The 17662-nt window shown below is 36.2% G+C and overlaps 1 protein-coding gene across 2 annotated transcripts; it reads right to left on the reverse strand.

Moving 5' to 3' along the window:
* Positions 1–460: 460 nt before the first annotated feature.
* KLKB1 (kallikrein B1) lies at positions 461–14384 on the reverse strand. Of its 2 annotated transcripts, none has more exons than XM_053455199.1 (16): positions 14187–14384; positions 13873–13934; positions 11970–12159; positions 11183–11289; positions 10461–10620; positions 9839–9948; positions 9553–9712; positions 8893–9002; positions 8482–8635; positions 8199–8311; positions 7795–7975; positions 2712–2887; positions 2336–2431; positions 1705–1844; positions 1090–1244; positions 461–632 (listed from the first exon to the last, which is right to left on the reverse strand). In XM_053455199.1, exons 2-16 carry the CDS (start codon positions 13931–13933, stop codon positions 623–625), a joined length of 1923 nt encoding a protein of 640 aa, XP_053311174.1. In that variant the 5' UTR covers position 13934; positions 14187–14384; the 3' UTR covers positions 461–622. The 2 variants fall into 2 exon arrangements, with proteins under 2 accessions (XP_053311174.1, XP_053311182.1); XM_053455207.1 differs by having other exon boundaries at positions 11970–12129; positions 14187–14383.
* Between the last annotated feature and the right edge of the window lie 3278 nt (positions 14385–17662).

Consider the following 17662-nt stretch of genomic DNA (forward strand, 5'->3'; position numbering starts at 1 on the left):
GGTCCAGGACTCTTCTATGATAAATGTTGACTTCCTACTAAGTGTTTTTCACACTGATTCCAGTGGCTGAAAACGTGTAGGCAATTTCTGAGCAGAAAAGATTGAACCATCACCTTATTTACATCACCTCAATACGGTAATACAAATGTACATGGCATGAGAACAGCTTCCTTTGAGAAAACTCAAGAAAAGACAAACAACTTAACACCAACACTTACAAGAAGCTGAGGTTTCAATAAGACCCACACCCTGGTCCCTCATTTAAAGTATTACAGATATACTCAATTTACATTTATTAATCTTCTGCTCTGTTTGGATTTTTATTTGTTTTAATGATCCACTAGGAATGTGACTGCTAACTAGGGGATTATTGCTCAATATGAGGATCCAGGCTTCTGAGTGGGCCTTGCTCTTTCAGGTGAACAAGCATTTTCAAAATTGTAATGGAATCAGATCTTAATTCAGTGAAAACATGTTGACATGTTTATTTTATTTTCTTTAGTAATATTATACATAGTACAAGCAATTCAGACTCAATGGGAAAATCAAGTTTGCGTAATTCAATTCTTGGAAATTCCCAACATTTCCATATAGTCAAACGATTTTCTGAAGGATATTTGGATCATTGGTTTCTGAAAAATAAAATTATATGTACATTGTAAATAAAATTAAAATCCAATTTAGATGTTGTAGCTAGACTTAAAAAGACAGTTCATGCTTAAAAAACTCTCCAATGTAGCTGAATTAAAACAATTCCGCCAAGAAGTGAGGGCTAAAATTCCTCCAGGGGGATTTAAAGGTTTAGGGGGCAATTACTTTTTTCAAAAGGGAGATAATTTTGATGAACTATTAACCTTCAATAAATAGACATGCATTTTGTGTTTACTTATGTTGTCTTTGTCTTATATTAAAATAAGTTGGAGGATTTGAAACATTTAAATAACCAAAAATAGAAGATATTGGGTCAAATACTTTTTCACAGTATATATATATGTATATATATATATATATATATATATATACATATATATATACTGTGAAAAAGTATTTGACCCAATATCTTCTATTATCTTACACACATTATCTTACTTTTGTATTTGCTCGTGAATCCAGTCTGTATATTCTGCTACTCTTGTGTAAACGCCTGGTTTTCCAGCACGAGCACAGCCTTCTCCCCAACTTGTAATGCCAATTAAGTACCATGTTTTATCAATTTGGCATGCCAGTGGACCACCAGAATCACCCTATAACATAAGAAAAAAGCTGATTTAAAGTTTTCTTTTTTTAATAGGTATGGTACGTATGAGGAAAGCAAGAAAGAAAGTATAATTCTTTTTATAGTAACTTTTGTCATTATGGCTATTTTTTATTGCAGGTATATACAGTAAATATGACTAGCACAAATGACTGCAAAAGGTTCTGACAGTGGCAGCCAGAAAGTATTGTACATGCACAAGCAGTATTGACTATACAAGCACAATATACCTGGGGTAAAGTATCACTCCAGCCATCACATGCACTATAATGTATATAATAGCTGTGTCCCTTTTCTTTTTTTTTTTTATTATCTCCCCATGCATTTTATTTCCTCCCCCCACCCTCTCATCTCCTAGGATTACAGGAATATGTATTCTCCTCACTTCAAACAGTTTTTATATATCACATAGCTCTACCCACATATGCAGTATTTATTAAATAACTTACTTTACAGGCATCTATTTTGCCTTGTTTGTATCCTGCACACAACACCTTGTGATTTATCTTTTGTGGGGAGTACTTTGTCTGACATTCCTCATTTGCCAACATAGGGACTTCAGCTTTTTGGAGGACATCTTCAGGATTACCTATATATATGCATATTAATATATAAATATATATATATATACACACACACAATGAAAATACAGGTTTCAGAAATAAAATAATATTGCTGGAGGCAGTTTGACATTTTCAAATGTGAAATGTCACAGGATTAGATTTTCTCCACATACCAAAAATCTGGAATTCTATTAAAGTGGCGCACTGAGCACTAAGTTTACAACATAACCTTATGAAATATATCTTCAGACTTAGATGAGTTAGCAATGTAAACATGCAAAACTTTTAAAGTTTCCAGCTACTTGGGTGTTTCCCTGTCTTGTGTGTACAATCTTGCTTACCAAAAAAAAAACAATTGTAACTCTTTTTGTATTATATTTTTAGAAATATCACTCTTCCCAATCCCTAAATCAAGTTGTTAAACTTCTAAAAAGATAGACCAGGTTTAAAAAAAAAAGCTTTAGCACAATTAAATGATTAAAACTTGAATGAAAATGTGTGAACAAAACAAGTGTACCGTTTTCTTCGGTGTAACCCCATCCAGTTATCCAGCAAGAATTAGGAAGTGTTAATGCTTTTTGTTTTGAAGGGAGACAAATTGCCTGCAGGTCATCTGAAATGATACAGAATGAAGCAAGGGCCAGTTATGTAGGTTCCCAGAAATGCAATAGAAAACATAGAAAGCCAGGAAATAATAAACTTTTATTGTCCCATCCACCATCGTGTGGGTTGGGGGAGAATTTGAGTTCTTGTTAATGTTTTTTAAAATTCTTTTTTTATTATTGTAGCTGTTTTTTATGTATCAAAGAGGATTTTTTTTGTGAAAAGACTAAATTGGGAAATATTATTTCTCATTCTATTTAAAGTACAATGTAGCTTATAGGAGTACTTACCATCATATGAGATGGGTGTTTTTAGCTTCAACAAAGCAATATCACTGCCAGTTTCTGCTCCGTTGTATGAAGGATGAATAATAATTTTTTCAATTTCAAAAACTGGTGTTGATTGGGTTATGTCTGATAACTTTATTATCCCACCATAAATATTCCATGCTCGAGGCAGGTTAAAGCTAGGTAAAGAAAATAAAAAATTTAGATGCAAATGAAAACCACCCCAACTCCTTTATCGGACAAGAAATTTTGGAAAAAAGCTATACATTTCTAATATTTCCCCCGTAAATGAATTTATTTGAGATTCTTTTTCTTTAACTACATTGATGGTATATTCCTTATTATAAAAATATATAGCTTTAATTTAAGTTAAAAAAGCCCTGTTTGTGTTTAAGTATCTGAACTAAAAGAGAAATAAAAGAGAATTACAAAGGTAGGTAATATTTCTTGTTCTAATGAGTAAAACATTCCTAGCCTTCAAAGGGTAAATACACTGAAATAAAAAGATTGTGATACAAAGATTTCCTACTGGGTTAAAGTGAGAGTGTCTTTGGAGCTATAAAGATTGACCTTGAGTCATAAAGAAACTAGAAAAAACATTGGATCAAGGGAAACAGCATGGTATTACATTTATGTTAGTTGGATTATTTTAGAAGGGCTACACTTTACAGGTTACAGAGGGTATAGAAGAAGAAAGAAGGCTGAACCCACAATGTACATTTTTAGATTCCTGCCGTGGATTACTGCTTAGCGGAAATTGAAATAAAAAGTATATGAAAGATAAATTCACAGACCAATTCCCCAGGCAAAAATAGACCAAAAAATGAATGAAGCAAATGTTTTTTTCTCAGTTATTCCAAAGTAAGTACAAAAACACACCTAAAACTAGATCACCAAGAGAGTTATACAATGAAGGGGAGGTGGCAGCATTTTATTCTGATTATTTTAATTGAAACATGGAATGGCAGCAGGGGAGAGACTATGGTTAATGACCCCTGGGTGCTAACACACACATGAAAACCAAAACTCTCTGTAACTCTATCTCATCCTAACACCAAGCAGTGTACTTGGCACTGTAACATCATACACCCACACACATATTCGTATAAATACTAACACGCACAATCATACTAACACCACACACTAACATACACACATTAAAACCATAAAGTAATAGACAATCACACACTAAGACCATGCAGTAACATACACACAGGGGAGGGCTGGCAGCCTAAGGCCTGGGGGGAAAGTCTAGTCAAGTGGCCCGTTGTGCCACCGAATCAGCACACCATCCATGCCCATCTTTTCCTGATTTTCTAACGCATATTGATGTAATGTGATGGGACTGGGAGTAAAAAAAATTATGTTTAATACATTAAAAAACAGCTAATCTTTGTAACAAAAAAGATAAGCATCAAGATAACATTAACAAATTACAGTCCAGAGTGAGCCAACTTTGTCCCCAAACAGCCCAGCGTGAGCCAATTTTGTCCCCAAACAGCCCGCCCTGACACCAGTACAGGCTCTGCCACACCGACACCCAAACACACACATCAGGACAGGCTCTGCCACTCCGACACCCAAACACACACACCAGGACAGGCTCTGCCACACAGATACCCAAACACACGCACCAGGACAGGCTCTGCCACACAGATACCAGGACAGGCTCTGCCACACCAAAACCCAGACACACACACACACACCAGAACAGGCCCTGCCACACAGACAGCCAAACACACAGACACCAGAACAGGCCCTGCCACACAGACAGCCAAACACACAGACACCAGGACAGGCTCTGCCACACCGATATCCAAACACACACACACCAGGACAGGCTCTGCCACACTGACACCCACGTCCAAAATGCTTTCCACACTGGTTTGCTGTTTGTTTGTTTTTGCCCCTTGTGTATTAATGCCCCAGCCAGCCCCCCCTTGTGTATTGCCCCATGTGGATATGTGCACCCAGCCAGCCCCACTTTTTACATTATGCCCTTTGTGTATTGCCCCATGTGGATTTGCCCCCTCAGCCAGCCCCCTTTGTACATTATGTCCCAACACCCTTGTGTATTGATTTATGTGATGTCCCCAGTCAGCCCCCCTCCCTTGTGTATTGATGCCCCCCTTTTGCATTGTTAATGACCCATGTATATTGAACCCAGCCACCCACCCCCATTGTTGACCCATGCAGACCCCCCTTTGAATATGGCTCCCCTTCTGCCTATTACTCCAACTATTTTTTTATTCTTTTTAATACTTACGTTTTTGCTGTCATCCTTCACTGCTGCTGTCCTCCAGCATGCTCCTCTAGCTGTCACGAGGAGCTGTTCCATGTGACTCCGCCCCCTTGAGCGGCCCATCACATTGACAATGTGACGTGTCTCTCAAGGGGGTGGAGTCACATCGAATAGGACACTGTGCGGCACTGGGCAGACACGCTGGCCGCTTAATGATTTTAAAGCGGCCAGCGTGTCTTACGGGCGCTTTAAGACTCGCAGCCACATCGGCTGCAATGGCATCTCGTGTGCCGGCCAATTCGGCCGGCCCAACGCGGATGCTGCGGGCATTAAAGACGGCCCTGGCGTGGCCGAATCGGCCACTTAAATGGGCGGTCGCGCGGCCGTTTAATGTAGATTCAGGGCGGCCTGGGGGGCAATTGCCCCCCGGCCCAGCCCGCCCCTGCATACACACATACTAACATCATATCCTCACACACAGTGGTAGAGGTTAATACATGGGATAGTCATAAAGCTATCCTAAATCTAAAACCAGACCAAGGACTAATTAAGGTTTGAGTCTTTCCAGCAGGAAAATACAGGCAGACCAAATAGGTTGAATGGTTCTTATCTGCTCTTTTCTATGTTTCCTTGCATGTTTACATCCCCTTACTGTATACATTTTATACAGCAGCTGGCATTCCACATAAACAGAACTTGTTTGGATACCAATATTAGCAAGATTTTGGATCAAAGTGTAATACTTACTCATATTCCTAAGATAAAGCCCTTTTTTATATATCTCACTATTAATTCTCAACTTTACTTGTATTTTATTTACACAGCAGACACTTCATTTATTTATACTCGTATTAAAATGTACGCAGCCCTATCAGTCTTTCTCCCTTTTTTCTTACATAGGTAAAATAGATCTGCAAGCTGTCAGTTGTCCTCAAGATCCTCATAATAGTTCAGCAAATAGTATTTGCAAAAATGTTATACTATTTCTGCGCTCCTTATTCACTCAGTACTTTACAGTGTTATCTTAATAATATGTTTCAATATCCAGATTCTATCTCGCTCCTGACATGGTTGACCCCTCCCCTATAACTCCATTCAGTCTAACGGCATACATAGGTCTTTTACAACTAATGAAAAGCAACTTAACCATTAGAAAGACTTGACTTTTATTCTACTTGCTATTCTTTTTAAGAGTTTATTTGACTTCAGCTGCTCTCTATCTCAAATAGGCGACAGGTCCACTTTTGGCCCACCCCTTCCCTCATTTTAAAAAAATCTGCGCACAAATGCCATGAATCACATATATGTTCTTCAACGCGGCAAATGCTATTGCTCCTCTCTCTATTTTAAGAAGTGTATATTTACATTCCTATTTTACTGAGAAAGTCCTTAACAAGGTTTAGGCACCATCACTGCACTGATTACACTAAGATCTTTGGACATTATAAGTTTATAGCCTTATCACTCATTGTTTTAAACAGCTAATAAAAGTCCATCTTTTTATTTTTCACATTTCACTTGGTTAAATATCATATCAACTATATCAATCCTTGCTTGTTTTCATTTGTTTATACACAGGATATAGAACACTCTGTAGTTATATTGGCTGCAGGAGGTCCATGACTATCCTAAACCATTCTGATTTGCGTATATATTAAGAATAATACCCGTAAGTAAAATACTGTTTATTTATACAGTTACGCCCAAAGTTAGTTCCCCTATTTATTTCTCTCTGTCATCTTTAGCAATTTGTGTATATTCATACAACCATTATACCGTTGTTATATTGTTATGCATTGTATTAATATATACGGTATGTACTATGTTATTCATGAATATTTGTTTGTATTTATCTAGTCATAATCTGCACCTTATATGCATTCTTTTTTAACATGTTTTACCAATCTATTGTTCTCCTAACAAGAACATTTATATAGCAGAATGTCCTTAATTTCCTCAGTCCCTAAACTGACATGTTTCATATCGGTATGAACCTTTCAATAACGTCTGCCTGAGCTTTGATCCTTCTGTTTTCTTTTCTTACTATCCTTCTTTATTAATATTATTTATAGGACTATTTATCATTATTCTCTATTATTTACCTCTGAAGAAGCCTATATTGCCAAAATGTATCAGGTTTCTCCATTATTTTGAAAACTTTGATATGATAGCTCTGTATGTTTGTATATTATATCAGTCTTTTTAACATTATATATTTTTTATCATTCTATATAAAAATGTATTGTTTTAATCAGATACTGTTCATATCTGTACTAGTTAGCACTCGCAACTATTACTCATAAAAGCACCGCTGATGGAAATATTTAAATACATAATGGGGTTAAAAAAGAGAAAGTATATTTCTAAAGGGGACAAATGCTAAGATAGGAAGCCATGACCTAGAAATATAACGTCAAAAGCTTACTTGTAATAGTATTTATTTACGGAGAAGGGTTACGGTTAACTCAGAAGCAAGCCCATCTCTAAGGTTTCTAACTCCCTTGGCAAACAAAGTCTGAGGCCACACTCTCTTCCTTTATGTTTTTGCTTATTTACATACTAGAGAAGCTGGAAGTTAGAAGTGAGCAGAAGGTTAATACAATGAAGAGGACTTAATGAGTCCTTAAGGATCCACAAAATAGGCAAATGGCTATCCTGAACTTAAGTCAAGGCCAAACACCAGTAAGGTCAGAGAAATTGCAGTAGGAAATAAGATGATTAATAAAAAGGTAATGGAGAGGAGAGCTGTCTATCTGTCTCCCTATGACGTGATTTCGGTAATTGATCTTACATAGTATGGCATTTTTATTTTAACTAAAGCACGTTTTATCAAAGGGTACTTACTGAGTGACACAATGGGCAGCTGTTATTATCCACTGTTTGCTGATAATGGATCCACCACATGCATGCTGCTTAAAAGTGGTGGATAGCTTAAGCTGCAAGCTTACTTGCCATGGCCATTCTCCAAGAGAGCTGTCTTTCCCCCCTACAATCCTGTTTTCTGATTCAACAGGCTGTCCGCATCCTTCGGGAGAAAGGAAAACACTCATCATTTGTTTTCTGAAAGTAAACACCAGTGCTGCTGCAGTTAAAGGAAACTGGAAATAAGCTTCCAGAAAGGCTGAAAATTATTATTTAATAACTTTTCAGCACCATAGTTTTTGTACCCTCTAAATGCTTAACTGTGTACTATAATTGTGCTACATAATAGTTTTAACTTTGCATTTACATAAAATAAGGATTTTTACCTGTAATTGTTCTGTTTCTACACATCCTTAACGAAAATCCAGAGATGCCCCCTTTTCCATGTAGTATGCTTGTTGGTAATCCATTAGAAGACATCTTCAGATGGCATTTACACCTCAAATAAACACACAGAAATGCACATTAAAAGAATGCTGCTAATTTTCACATAAACGCAATAAAATATACCAATGTGTTATGTAATCGATATAATACTAGCACATTGACTATGTCCCCTTTTTAGCTGTAATAAAGAGGAATTAGATTCAAATCACAAAGGAGACTCACTTGTCTTGCATGCAGACTGATGGTTTGTAGGTATAAAACTGGCAACGAAGTGTCTTTGAGCAAAGTTGCTGACAGTTTTGCTCCCCATCCACATCTTGTTCAATCAAGTCAGTCCCATGAAATTCCATATCAGTGAGAACTGGCATTGGACAGGCTATAGGCCAACGATAAAAGAATAGACACAATAAGTTTAATTGCACCTTTTTTGTATACACTGTAAAGCCAAGACACTGTATTTGCAGCATGCTTACACCTGTTTGGTAGGCCTTGTATCTATTGTAATGTTAAGCCATTTCCTAGGCTTACAAATCTCCAATATGCCACACCACATGATATACATCAGATACCAATCCCACTCGCAGACATTTTCTTACTTTGTCCGACGCTGTCCACAAATAAATATATATTTACCTGAAGGGCTAAATTTACATGTTAAAAGACTAAAGCCAGATATGGCATGTTCTTTCTCTATGGCTTCATCTGGCAGTCCAGTTTTTGAAGTCCTTAAGTAGCAATGATTCCTAAATGGAAAGAAAAAAATGAAATGTATAGATAGAAATAAACCAATTTAAATTGCCGTATAAAAGCATAAATCAACAGAGGTTGTTAAATAGACATTAGAGGCATATATTATCTGTAAGCATATATATATATATACTGTGGCATACTGTAACTCCCATTTAGCTATACTAACAAGCAATTTATACTTCCATAGCAGACATTCAGAGTGATGGACAATGTATTATTTAGCTTGCCAATATATGCCCCTTATTAACATATTCATTTTTCATGATGTTAAATGACCATTACTAAATGTCAGGTTAATTCTTGTGAAACCACAGCAGCAGAACTTTAGTGTTTAAATAATTAAATAATTCATTAATGAATTTATCAACATTGTGTCTCCAATCAATGGCACAAAACGTTATCCTGGAATTACTGTTGCTATGGACTAATGGGCTTAGAACAACATTTATACTTAGTTTGTTAACTTATTTCTTGTTTATCATTACAAGTTGTATATTTATTAGCATCATGATTAGTGTGACTGGAACTGGAACTGGAACTAACCTTTGTAGTGGATCAGACCATTCTTTTTTTAAGAATGTAAAAAACAAACAGTTTGGATAGAATGTACAAATCTTCTGACACGTGTGTACATCTGGGGTTAGAACACTTGTTAGATTGCTACCGGAAAAATGTGCATTTTGGAATAAATCTCTTCGGCAACCTAGAAAATGAAATAATGGAAAAATAAAAAAGGAATAAAAAAAAAAGAAGGAACAGAGACAAGAGGAGCAAGGATACTAAAAACAAAATTAGGTAAAAAAAATGAGAAAAACAGAAAAGGACATACCTAGAGTAGATTTTCCACAAAATTTCAGGGAAAAACCTGATATAACATTGTCTAGCTGTCGTATTCTTGTTGGCATTCCTTTACTGGAGTACTTGAAATAGCACACATTTCTGTAAAAATAGCACAGGGCACATTGCAGATCACATTACTTGATAAATTAAAGCATGACATAGTAGTATCAAAGATTTAAAAATAAAATAAAAAATATGTTCTCAGTGCTTTTTGAACTACTTGAATAGGGGCGAGGCTGGGAGCGTAAGGCAAGGGTGTAGGGCAGACCAAAAGCAGTAACAGCCAGAGGATGGATCACACATATATGTACTAAAATGCTAGTGTTGATATGAGGTCAGGCCACAAAGATGGAGCCCTGCAAGAAGAAGGACTTCAGAAAGGAGAAAGGTAAGTGATGGGGAGAAATAGCATAGAATATATAGAAAACATATACTAAAATATCAAATGAAGCTTGCACATATTTTAGTCAAGGGAAATATTATGGTTGTGATAACTTTAGTCTAGTAGTATGATTGATATTTTTTAAAAAAATCTCAAAAAGCGAAGTGAAAGAAATCTCAGATCCTTAAGCACTCTAATTTTATCAGTACTTACCATATAGTCTACTCACCGAAGTTGTATACTGTGGAATGCCTCTGTGACATATGTGAAGAACTGACAGTGTACGTCGTTGGTGCAGAGTTCCTTACATCGCTCCACATTTTTTACATTAGTGATGTTGTAGTTGGTTCCTATCATATCAATTCCAGAAAACACCTTGTCTCTACAAGCTAAAGAACAAGGAAAATGCACAATAATTTACCTCTTTGAATGACTGGGATCGTCTATTTATTCCACTTTAGTTTTTTTTTAAATAAATCATCTAAGACAATAATGTAAGGGACAGGGGCCCTTCCTTGAGTCCATAATAATTCAGCTAGGTAGTTGTGGTATATATATATAGCAACCTCAAAATACTGCTCTCTGGCTCTTTATTATAAATACAATTATTTACAACTTGAGTATTGGTTCCTACATACCAATGCAGTAATCTATATGACACATTTTCAAAGCAAACAGCAAACATAATTTCTTCTTTAGTCAGTGAGTATTAACTAGTCAGTTATGACTGGGAATAGATGGGTACAAATATAAATGCTCATCCATATGTTAGTGTCTTTTCTTCCTCATTAAGGTTTTTTTTTTAATGACTGTTCCTTTATGTTAAATTCAGATATACCCTAGACACCTTATGCGCTATACAAAAGCACATAATTTGTCCCATTCTTTTTTTTTTTAATGGCCATTTACAAACCATACTGAATTTACTAAAAACTTAATAAAACTACTCACCATCTATTTGATTGTTACAGTTTTTTAATGAATATCCTGAAATTGACCCTTGCAATGTGGCATTGGGCAGTGTACCCGTGGCACTATCCTTTAAAAAACAGGCAAACCTATAATTTGAATAATAAAAATAAGAAAAAAAAAACAAGAAAACCAAATACCAGTGACATGAATTAAAAGTCATATTAAAGCATAGGGTTAAAGAGAGTGGTATAATATTACCGTATTGGCTCGGATATAGGCCGCCCCCGTATATAGGCCGCACCCTAATAGTTTGGTGCTTTTTAAAAGAAAAAGTTTTTTTAATAGACATGCTGCCACTTTTTTTCCCATCGGATGGTACTGTAGTATTTTTCACAATTTTCCCTGATTGCTTCCCTGTGTCTTTAGATTGCAATGACCCTGAAGAAGCCCATGATCACTGTATAAACCTTTAATCAGTATTGTAGGAAACCAGAAACTCCTTGCAATGTTCAAAACCAGTTAGCTTACTTTGCAACAACTTGGCTGATATCCATGCCTTCTTCATCAGGACCTGTTTTGTTCCCTTCCCGGCTGTAATTTTATCATTTCAAGGCATCATGGATATCTAGTATTTTGCTCAACCATTATTACTCTTGTCACAATGAGAGGACGGTAACAAAATTAACAACAACATCAACAAGTATAACACAAACTGAAGGAAGGAAAATAGGCTTATTACTTTTGTGCCTATTATTTTAACACCAAAATGATTTCTTCACTTAGCTACCAGAACCAATATTAAAATTGCATAATTGCATTTGTTTACCTTTCCTTTTGTCTCGTCCAGGTTCCCGGGAGATATGAAAACATCAAGCAACGAGGATGGAATGTACATGCTAGCTGACAATATTCAGCATCAGGTGTAAAAAGTGAAGCATGGTCTCCTCCTTGAAAGTACACATTGTTTTCTAGTGTAGATCTGCATTCTAACAAGAGAACGGTCACCGCTAAATATGCTTGCAAAGGAGAAATTGTTTGTTTATTATATTTTCTTAGGTTTTTCCCTTTACCAACACAAATAAGCATACCTGGGAACCTGCCAGGTAAAGTCCTGTTTCCCCAGGTCTCCGAGCCAGGAAGAGTCTTCCGGGTCACTGTGTTCTGCCTTCTCCCTGCCCTCACTCTCCTGCTCCATGCCCAGTTTCCTCCTCCTAAATACTTTTGGGTCTAGCCTCACCTTACACATGCCTAGCCCCTGCACAAAGTCACTCCGCCAGAAGAGAGAGAGTGCTCTGTGTAACCTACCCTAGAAAGTTCAAAGTATGAAGATAAGGAAGAGCTCATGCAATCTGTTTTTTTTTAACAGTATCCTTAACAATTTGCTGTTTGTGTTATTATTGTACTCTTAGTGCTATTACCTGAGTGTTGTGTGATTATTGTACACTCAGTGCTATTACCTAAGTGTACTCTAAGGTGTATAGCCAGTGGTTTACTGCCAAAACCAGAATAAATAATTACATTTGCTTGATGTTAGGAATTTGGTGGACCTACAGCTGTACTATGTTCTGTTATTTAGCAAGATGCAATTAGACTTAGGGAACTTAATTGGCCCTTGGTCTAATATTCTGGATAGCTATATAGGATATTTATATCCAAGAATAGTTTTACACCTCCCAATGGGTTTTCTGGGAAGGACAATAATTCTTTGGACTACAAGTCCCTCTGCCCCAACATATTAAAAAGTGTTTTCAAAGACGCAGTTATAAGTATAGAAACATCACAAAAAGTGTTTAAAAAATGGTATTGTCTAAATAAAATCCATTATGGTTTTCCTAAATGCATTATGTAGCCATCCATGGGTCAAACTGTCACATAAAAAGTCCTTGTAAAGCTCCATCGCTAATCATGCTTATCACACCTGTAACCTGGACCCATATAACAAATATGTCTGTCCTTGGTTGTCTGCATTGTTGGGAGGGGATGTAGCTTGAGTGATCCTCTAGAAAGTACTTTTTTAGTCAGTAAGATTTTGAAGTCACCGTACAGATTGAATTATGCATTATACAGGGCAAGCTCTGCCCATCTTGAAGAAAAAACTGCCAGAGATGGCTCTTTATAATGGTTGACCACATAACTGTCATACACATTCTGCTGACAAACTGCATTAGTGAATTTAACCTTAAATTATCAGTTTACAAAAAAGAGGAGTTTTATACAAAAATAAGCAGTCCAAATACTGTTTTTTTTCATTACAATTTTTAAAACAAAGCATAATACCAAAGGGAGAATAAATCCATAAGTATCACAAAACAAAAGTATACATTTTTATATATTTTATAAATCTTTCCTATTGTACTATTTGCAGTATTTTCCACCTCACAACACACAACTTTTTTTTTATTATACATATTAGCAATACTATCCTATATTAGTTAAATTGCATTCCTGGGTTAATCTGATCTATAAATATAGATATATATGCAACATTTTTCCATCTCCAAGTTTGTAGTTTACATGTTGCCAATCGTATTTTAATATTTTTTTTCATTAATTTCAGTGCTTTATTCCTCCGTTTGTTTTTAATTATTTGCCTTTTTGCCCCTATTTCATAGTGCATGTTATATTTTTTTGTAATTAAAGCTTATTATTGCCTTATTACCTTTTTTTTCAAAATTTTATTCATATGCCTTATAACATCCCTCTAAAAAATAATGAAAAATAGTACTTACCTCCACGTACAAAAGAAAATAAGGTAAAGCAGCAAAAGAGTACCGTATAATGCCAATTCATCCTACAAGGAAAAAATACTGCAAACTATGTACAAAAGCCATAATGCACAATGTATTATCAAAATCCCACCTATTAGTCGTGTAATAATTTAATAACTGAATTCAGAGCTAAGTACCTGCCACAAACATCTGTGATTTAACATTGTTATGATAATTCCAATGAATTATGCCATGTTATTGGTGTATTAAAGTTAAATGTTGCTTAATGTAATCTAGCATAAATGTAATAGTTCATAAATTAGGGAAAAATTTACCTGTATTACTTGCTCTCCTTTTTCTCCAAAGGTTTGTCGGAGTTAACTTTGTTTTTTTCTACATTTGTACTTTTTTTTTTTTTTTCTAACAAAAAGGAAAGCGTATTTACACTGCGTTGCACAATTTGGAAGTTAAACAGACTATAGTAAAGTTCAACATTTCTCTCAAATCAATAAAGTTGCCTCAAAGTCTTCCTCCATAAATGAGATTGTAATTGGAAGTAAAATGATTACGTGAAAGAAAATCCCCTAAACACATAAAAAATCCTAAAGCAGATTTATAAGACGCTAAGTAGTTTCATAACTCAAAGTTGCTGTTTCTCGTATACAATTGTATTTCAATTTGTCATCAGAAACTTTGCTCCCCGTACTGTTGAACGGGCCAAACACTCAATAAATAATTATTTAATCACGTTACATTTTAACTTAAATCTTTGTCAGGAACATTTAATAATTTCACTGGTCGATTTTTGGCATGTAATTTGATAATTTTATGTGATTATATTTTTTTATAATTAAACCTTTAGAAGAGGCAATGAAAGGACCAATCTGCTATAGACTGTTTAACATGCAATACCTTAACTTAAATACCCTCATTGTGTTCATCTTTACCACGTCTAATAATAATCGAAAAACAGTTATTAATTAGGATGGGCATACAAATAGCCTCTGTGTGGTCACCTACTAAATTTCACAAATCTCCAAAGCTGTCCAGTGGATGACTCTCTCCTCTTGTAGCTTTCTTGTACCACAACAAACAGCCTGCTCACTACCATCTCCAGCCAAGCTCTTGCAAGATAGAAAATGTATTACAATTTACATTCGGACAACTATGCCAGATCTGCACGCAAGTTTCTTAATTCATATTTTGTCTAATTATGCCTGTTTTTCTGTACCAAATATATTTTTTGGGGAGTTTGTTTCTTTTTTGGCCAAAGTTTGGTATTTACCTGTTTGCACATTCCGTTGTCCTGATCTCCTCCCTCTGGCCCCCTACAGCCATAACCCCTCCCCTTTTTAACTTTATCCTCCTCTCTATACATTTTGTTTATACATCCACGTTCGCATGCTGAACCCACTTAGCCCTAGCTACTTCTACAAGAGAGCTATTACTCCCTCTTTTTTACCCCTCTTTTTGTTGCAATTACCCATACTATTCCTTTACATTGTAAGCTCTCGAGCAGGGCCCTCAAAAGCCCACCATTCCTGACCGGAACTTTGTATAAAAGTACCATAACGCTACATGGCAAGCTCATAGACAGGGTTCTCAACTCCTGATGTGTATGTATTAATGTATATTTGTTATGTATGTTAAGTGCCTCACTTGAATTGTACAGGGCAGCGTAATATGTTGGTGCTTATTAATTAAAAGATAGTAGTAATAATAATGATGCAGATGCCAGCTGGGTACAGAGTCCTCTATTCCTTCATGACCACCAAGTGAACAGTCTGGATCAGATAGGTGACTCTGGGACATTAGCAATGGTACTATGGGCACAACACAGATTGCCTCCAAGGGTTATTAGTGAGGAACTGAGCCTTTTGAAGTTGCACATAATCTGTTAATGATCTGTAAAATTCTATTACCCAGCATACTCAAGGTGTTTGTTAACCCTATCATGACACAAGGGTTTACCTAAGCGACCAGTTTTTTTTGCATATCTTTGTTCACCCATGACTCCCTTTTTGTATAGTCTGTCATTATCATAAATAGTATGTAAAAAACCATTTACATTTTAAAAAAAAAAAACCAACATTTTTACATAGAACTTCTTCCACAAATCCCCCCTTACATTCGACACTATTTTCTTCTTATTTTTGTACTTTGGCTTGGGGGCAAGAAAGGGGTTTTGTAATGTATATTTCTAGTGGGAGGGGCACGCGGTGTTTGGGCATCTACTTTTACATTTTTAAGTATATTAATTTTATTGTTTTTATTTTTATTATTACATTTTCTGAAGGTCTTAAAGCTCTAAAGGGCCATTTGATGGTTTTAAACGGGTATAGAAAGCAATCTGCAATCTTCTCCTAAACAATGTTGCTGTAATGCCTCGATTTCGATTTCGATGCAATCAGCAACACAGAAATCTGAAGCAGGGGCCCCGTCTGATTGCTCCATGGAGCATCAACGTCCTCCATATTAAATATGCCACCCGCTGCCTGTTTAAAAGAAGATAGGAGGCGATCAATAGCCTTCTAAGCTTAAACTCGGAAATGCCTCAATATGTATATGAGTGTGGTGTTAGCGTGTGTGAGTATATGGTGTTGTGTGTGTGTTACTATATGGCATTAGTCTGAGCGTGTATATTATTGTGTTGTTTTAGAGTGTGCGGTTTATGGTGTTATCATGCCTCTGTATTAGTGGATCATGTTGGCATGCATTTGTGTCTGTGGGCATATGATACTAGCATGTGTGTACCTGTTACTCTATGGTTTGTTAGTTCATGTTGTCAGCATGAGCACATGTGTGTGTTAATCTGTGTGTGGATGTTAAAACATATTATCTTGAGTGTGTGTCAACATATTAGAGTGTCAGGTGTGAGGCTAGGGTTTTTGGTGCACTGGAGAGGTAGAAGAGGAACAGTAGAAAGAATGTGTCTGTATGTAAGTGTACAGTGCTAGAGCAAGTTTGCGTGTTAGTATGTATGTGTGTTAGTTATAGAGGGCCCTGAAGAAATACCACACCCACACGCCACTAGCCCTAGGTTTGTCTCTGCTCTCATATGGTGTGCTTATTGTGTGATAGGTGGAGCAATGAATGGGACAATGGGATGGACTTGGGGTGGTATTTGTCGCAAACTCTTTCAACCTCCTAGCCATAACTGAAACCTGGCTTTCCTCTTCTGACACCGCTTCCATTGCTGCTCTCACATATGATGGCCTCCACTTTAGCCACACTCCTAGGCCAGGCAAGACACATGGAAGCGGCGTTGGAATCCTGCTCTCCCCCTCCTGCTCCTATCAACACCTGCCTCCCCTCTCTGTCATTCTCCTCCTTTGAAGTTCACTCCATACACCTGTTCTCTCTCTCTCATCGCCTTCCTGGATCTACCTCACAGTTCCTGGATAACTTTGCTGCCTGGAAGTCCCACTTTCTCTCTCCAAACATCCAAACCATAATCCTTGGTGATATTAAACTATATATGTTTTCACAGCAATACCCTTTTTATCATTATGTGACCTACAGGCACTGATCTATTTCTTCCTCATAATTTATATTGCAGTCACCACTATTTTATCTTGCAAAATGCTATACAACATGGTGGTGAAAGCAAAAGTATTGAAACAAAGACAAACATGTAGAAAGTCCTGTTAAATGTGATATTTCACAGTTACACAATATAATATAATATATTATATATATTATATATAATAATATATATTATATATATTATATATATGTGTAACCTTGCAACGATTACTGTGTATTTTTGTGTTAACGTGATTGAGCAGCACTTTTTCTTCTTTCATAACAC

Source organism: Spea bombifrons, chromosome 1 (genome assembly GCF_027358695.1).
Source record: "Spea bombifrons isolate aSpeBom1 chromosome 1, aSpeBom1.2.pri, whole genome shotgun sequence".
In the NCBI taxonomy this organism is placed as follows: Eukaryota; Metazoa; Chordata; class Amphibia; order Anura; family Pelobatidae; genus Spea; species Spea bombifrons.

Excerpts from the sequence above, each read along its gene's own strand:
- KLKB1 (XM_053455199.1), bottom strand. The coding sequence starts at position 13,933 with ATGAATTGGCATTATACGGTACTCTTTTGCTGCTTTACCTTATTTTCT. Across the intron at positions 9,949-10,460 it reads TTCCACAGTATACAACTTCG|AAATGTGTGCTATTTCAAGT; the intron begins GTGAGTAGACTA and ends CTATTTTTACAG. Across the intron at positions 2,432-2,711 it reads AACACCCATCTCATATGATG|ATGACCTGCAGGCAATTTGT; the intron begins GTAAGTACTCCT and ends GTATCATTTCAG.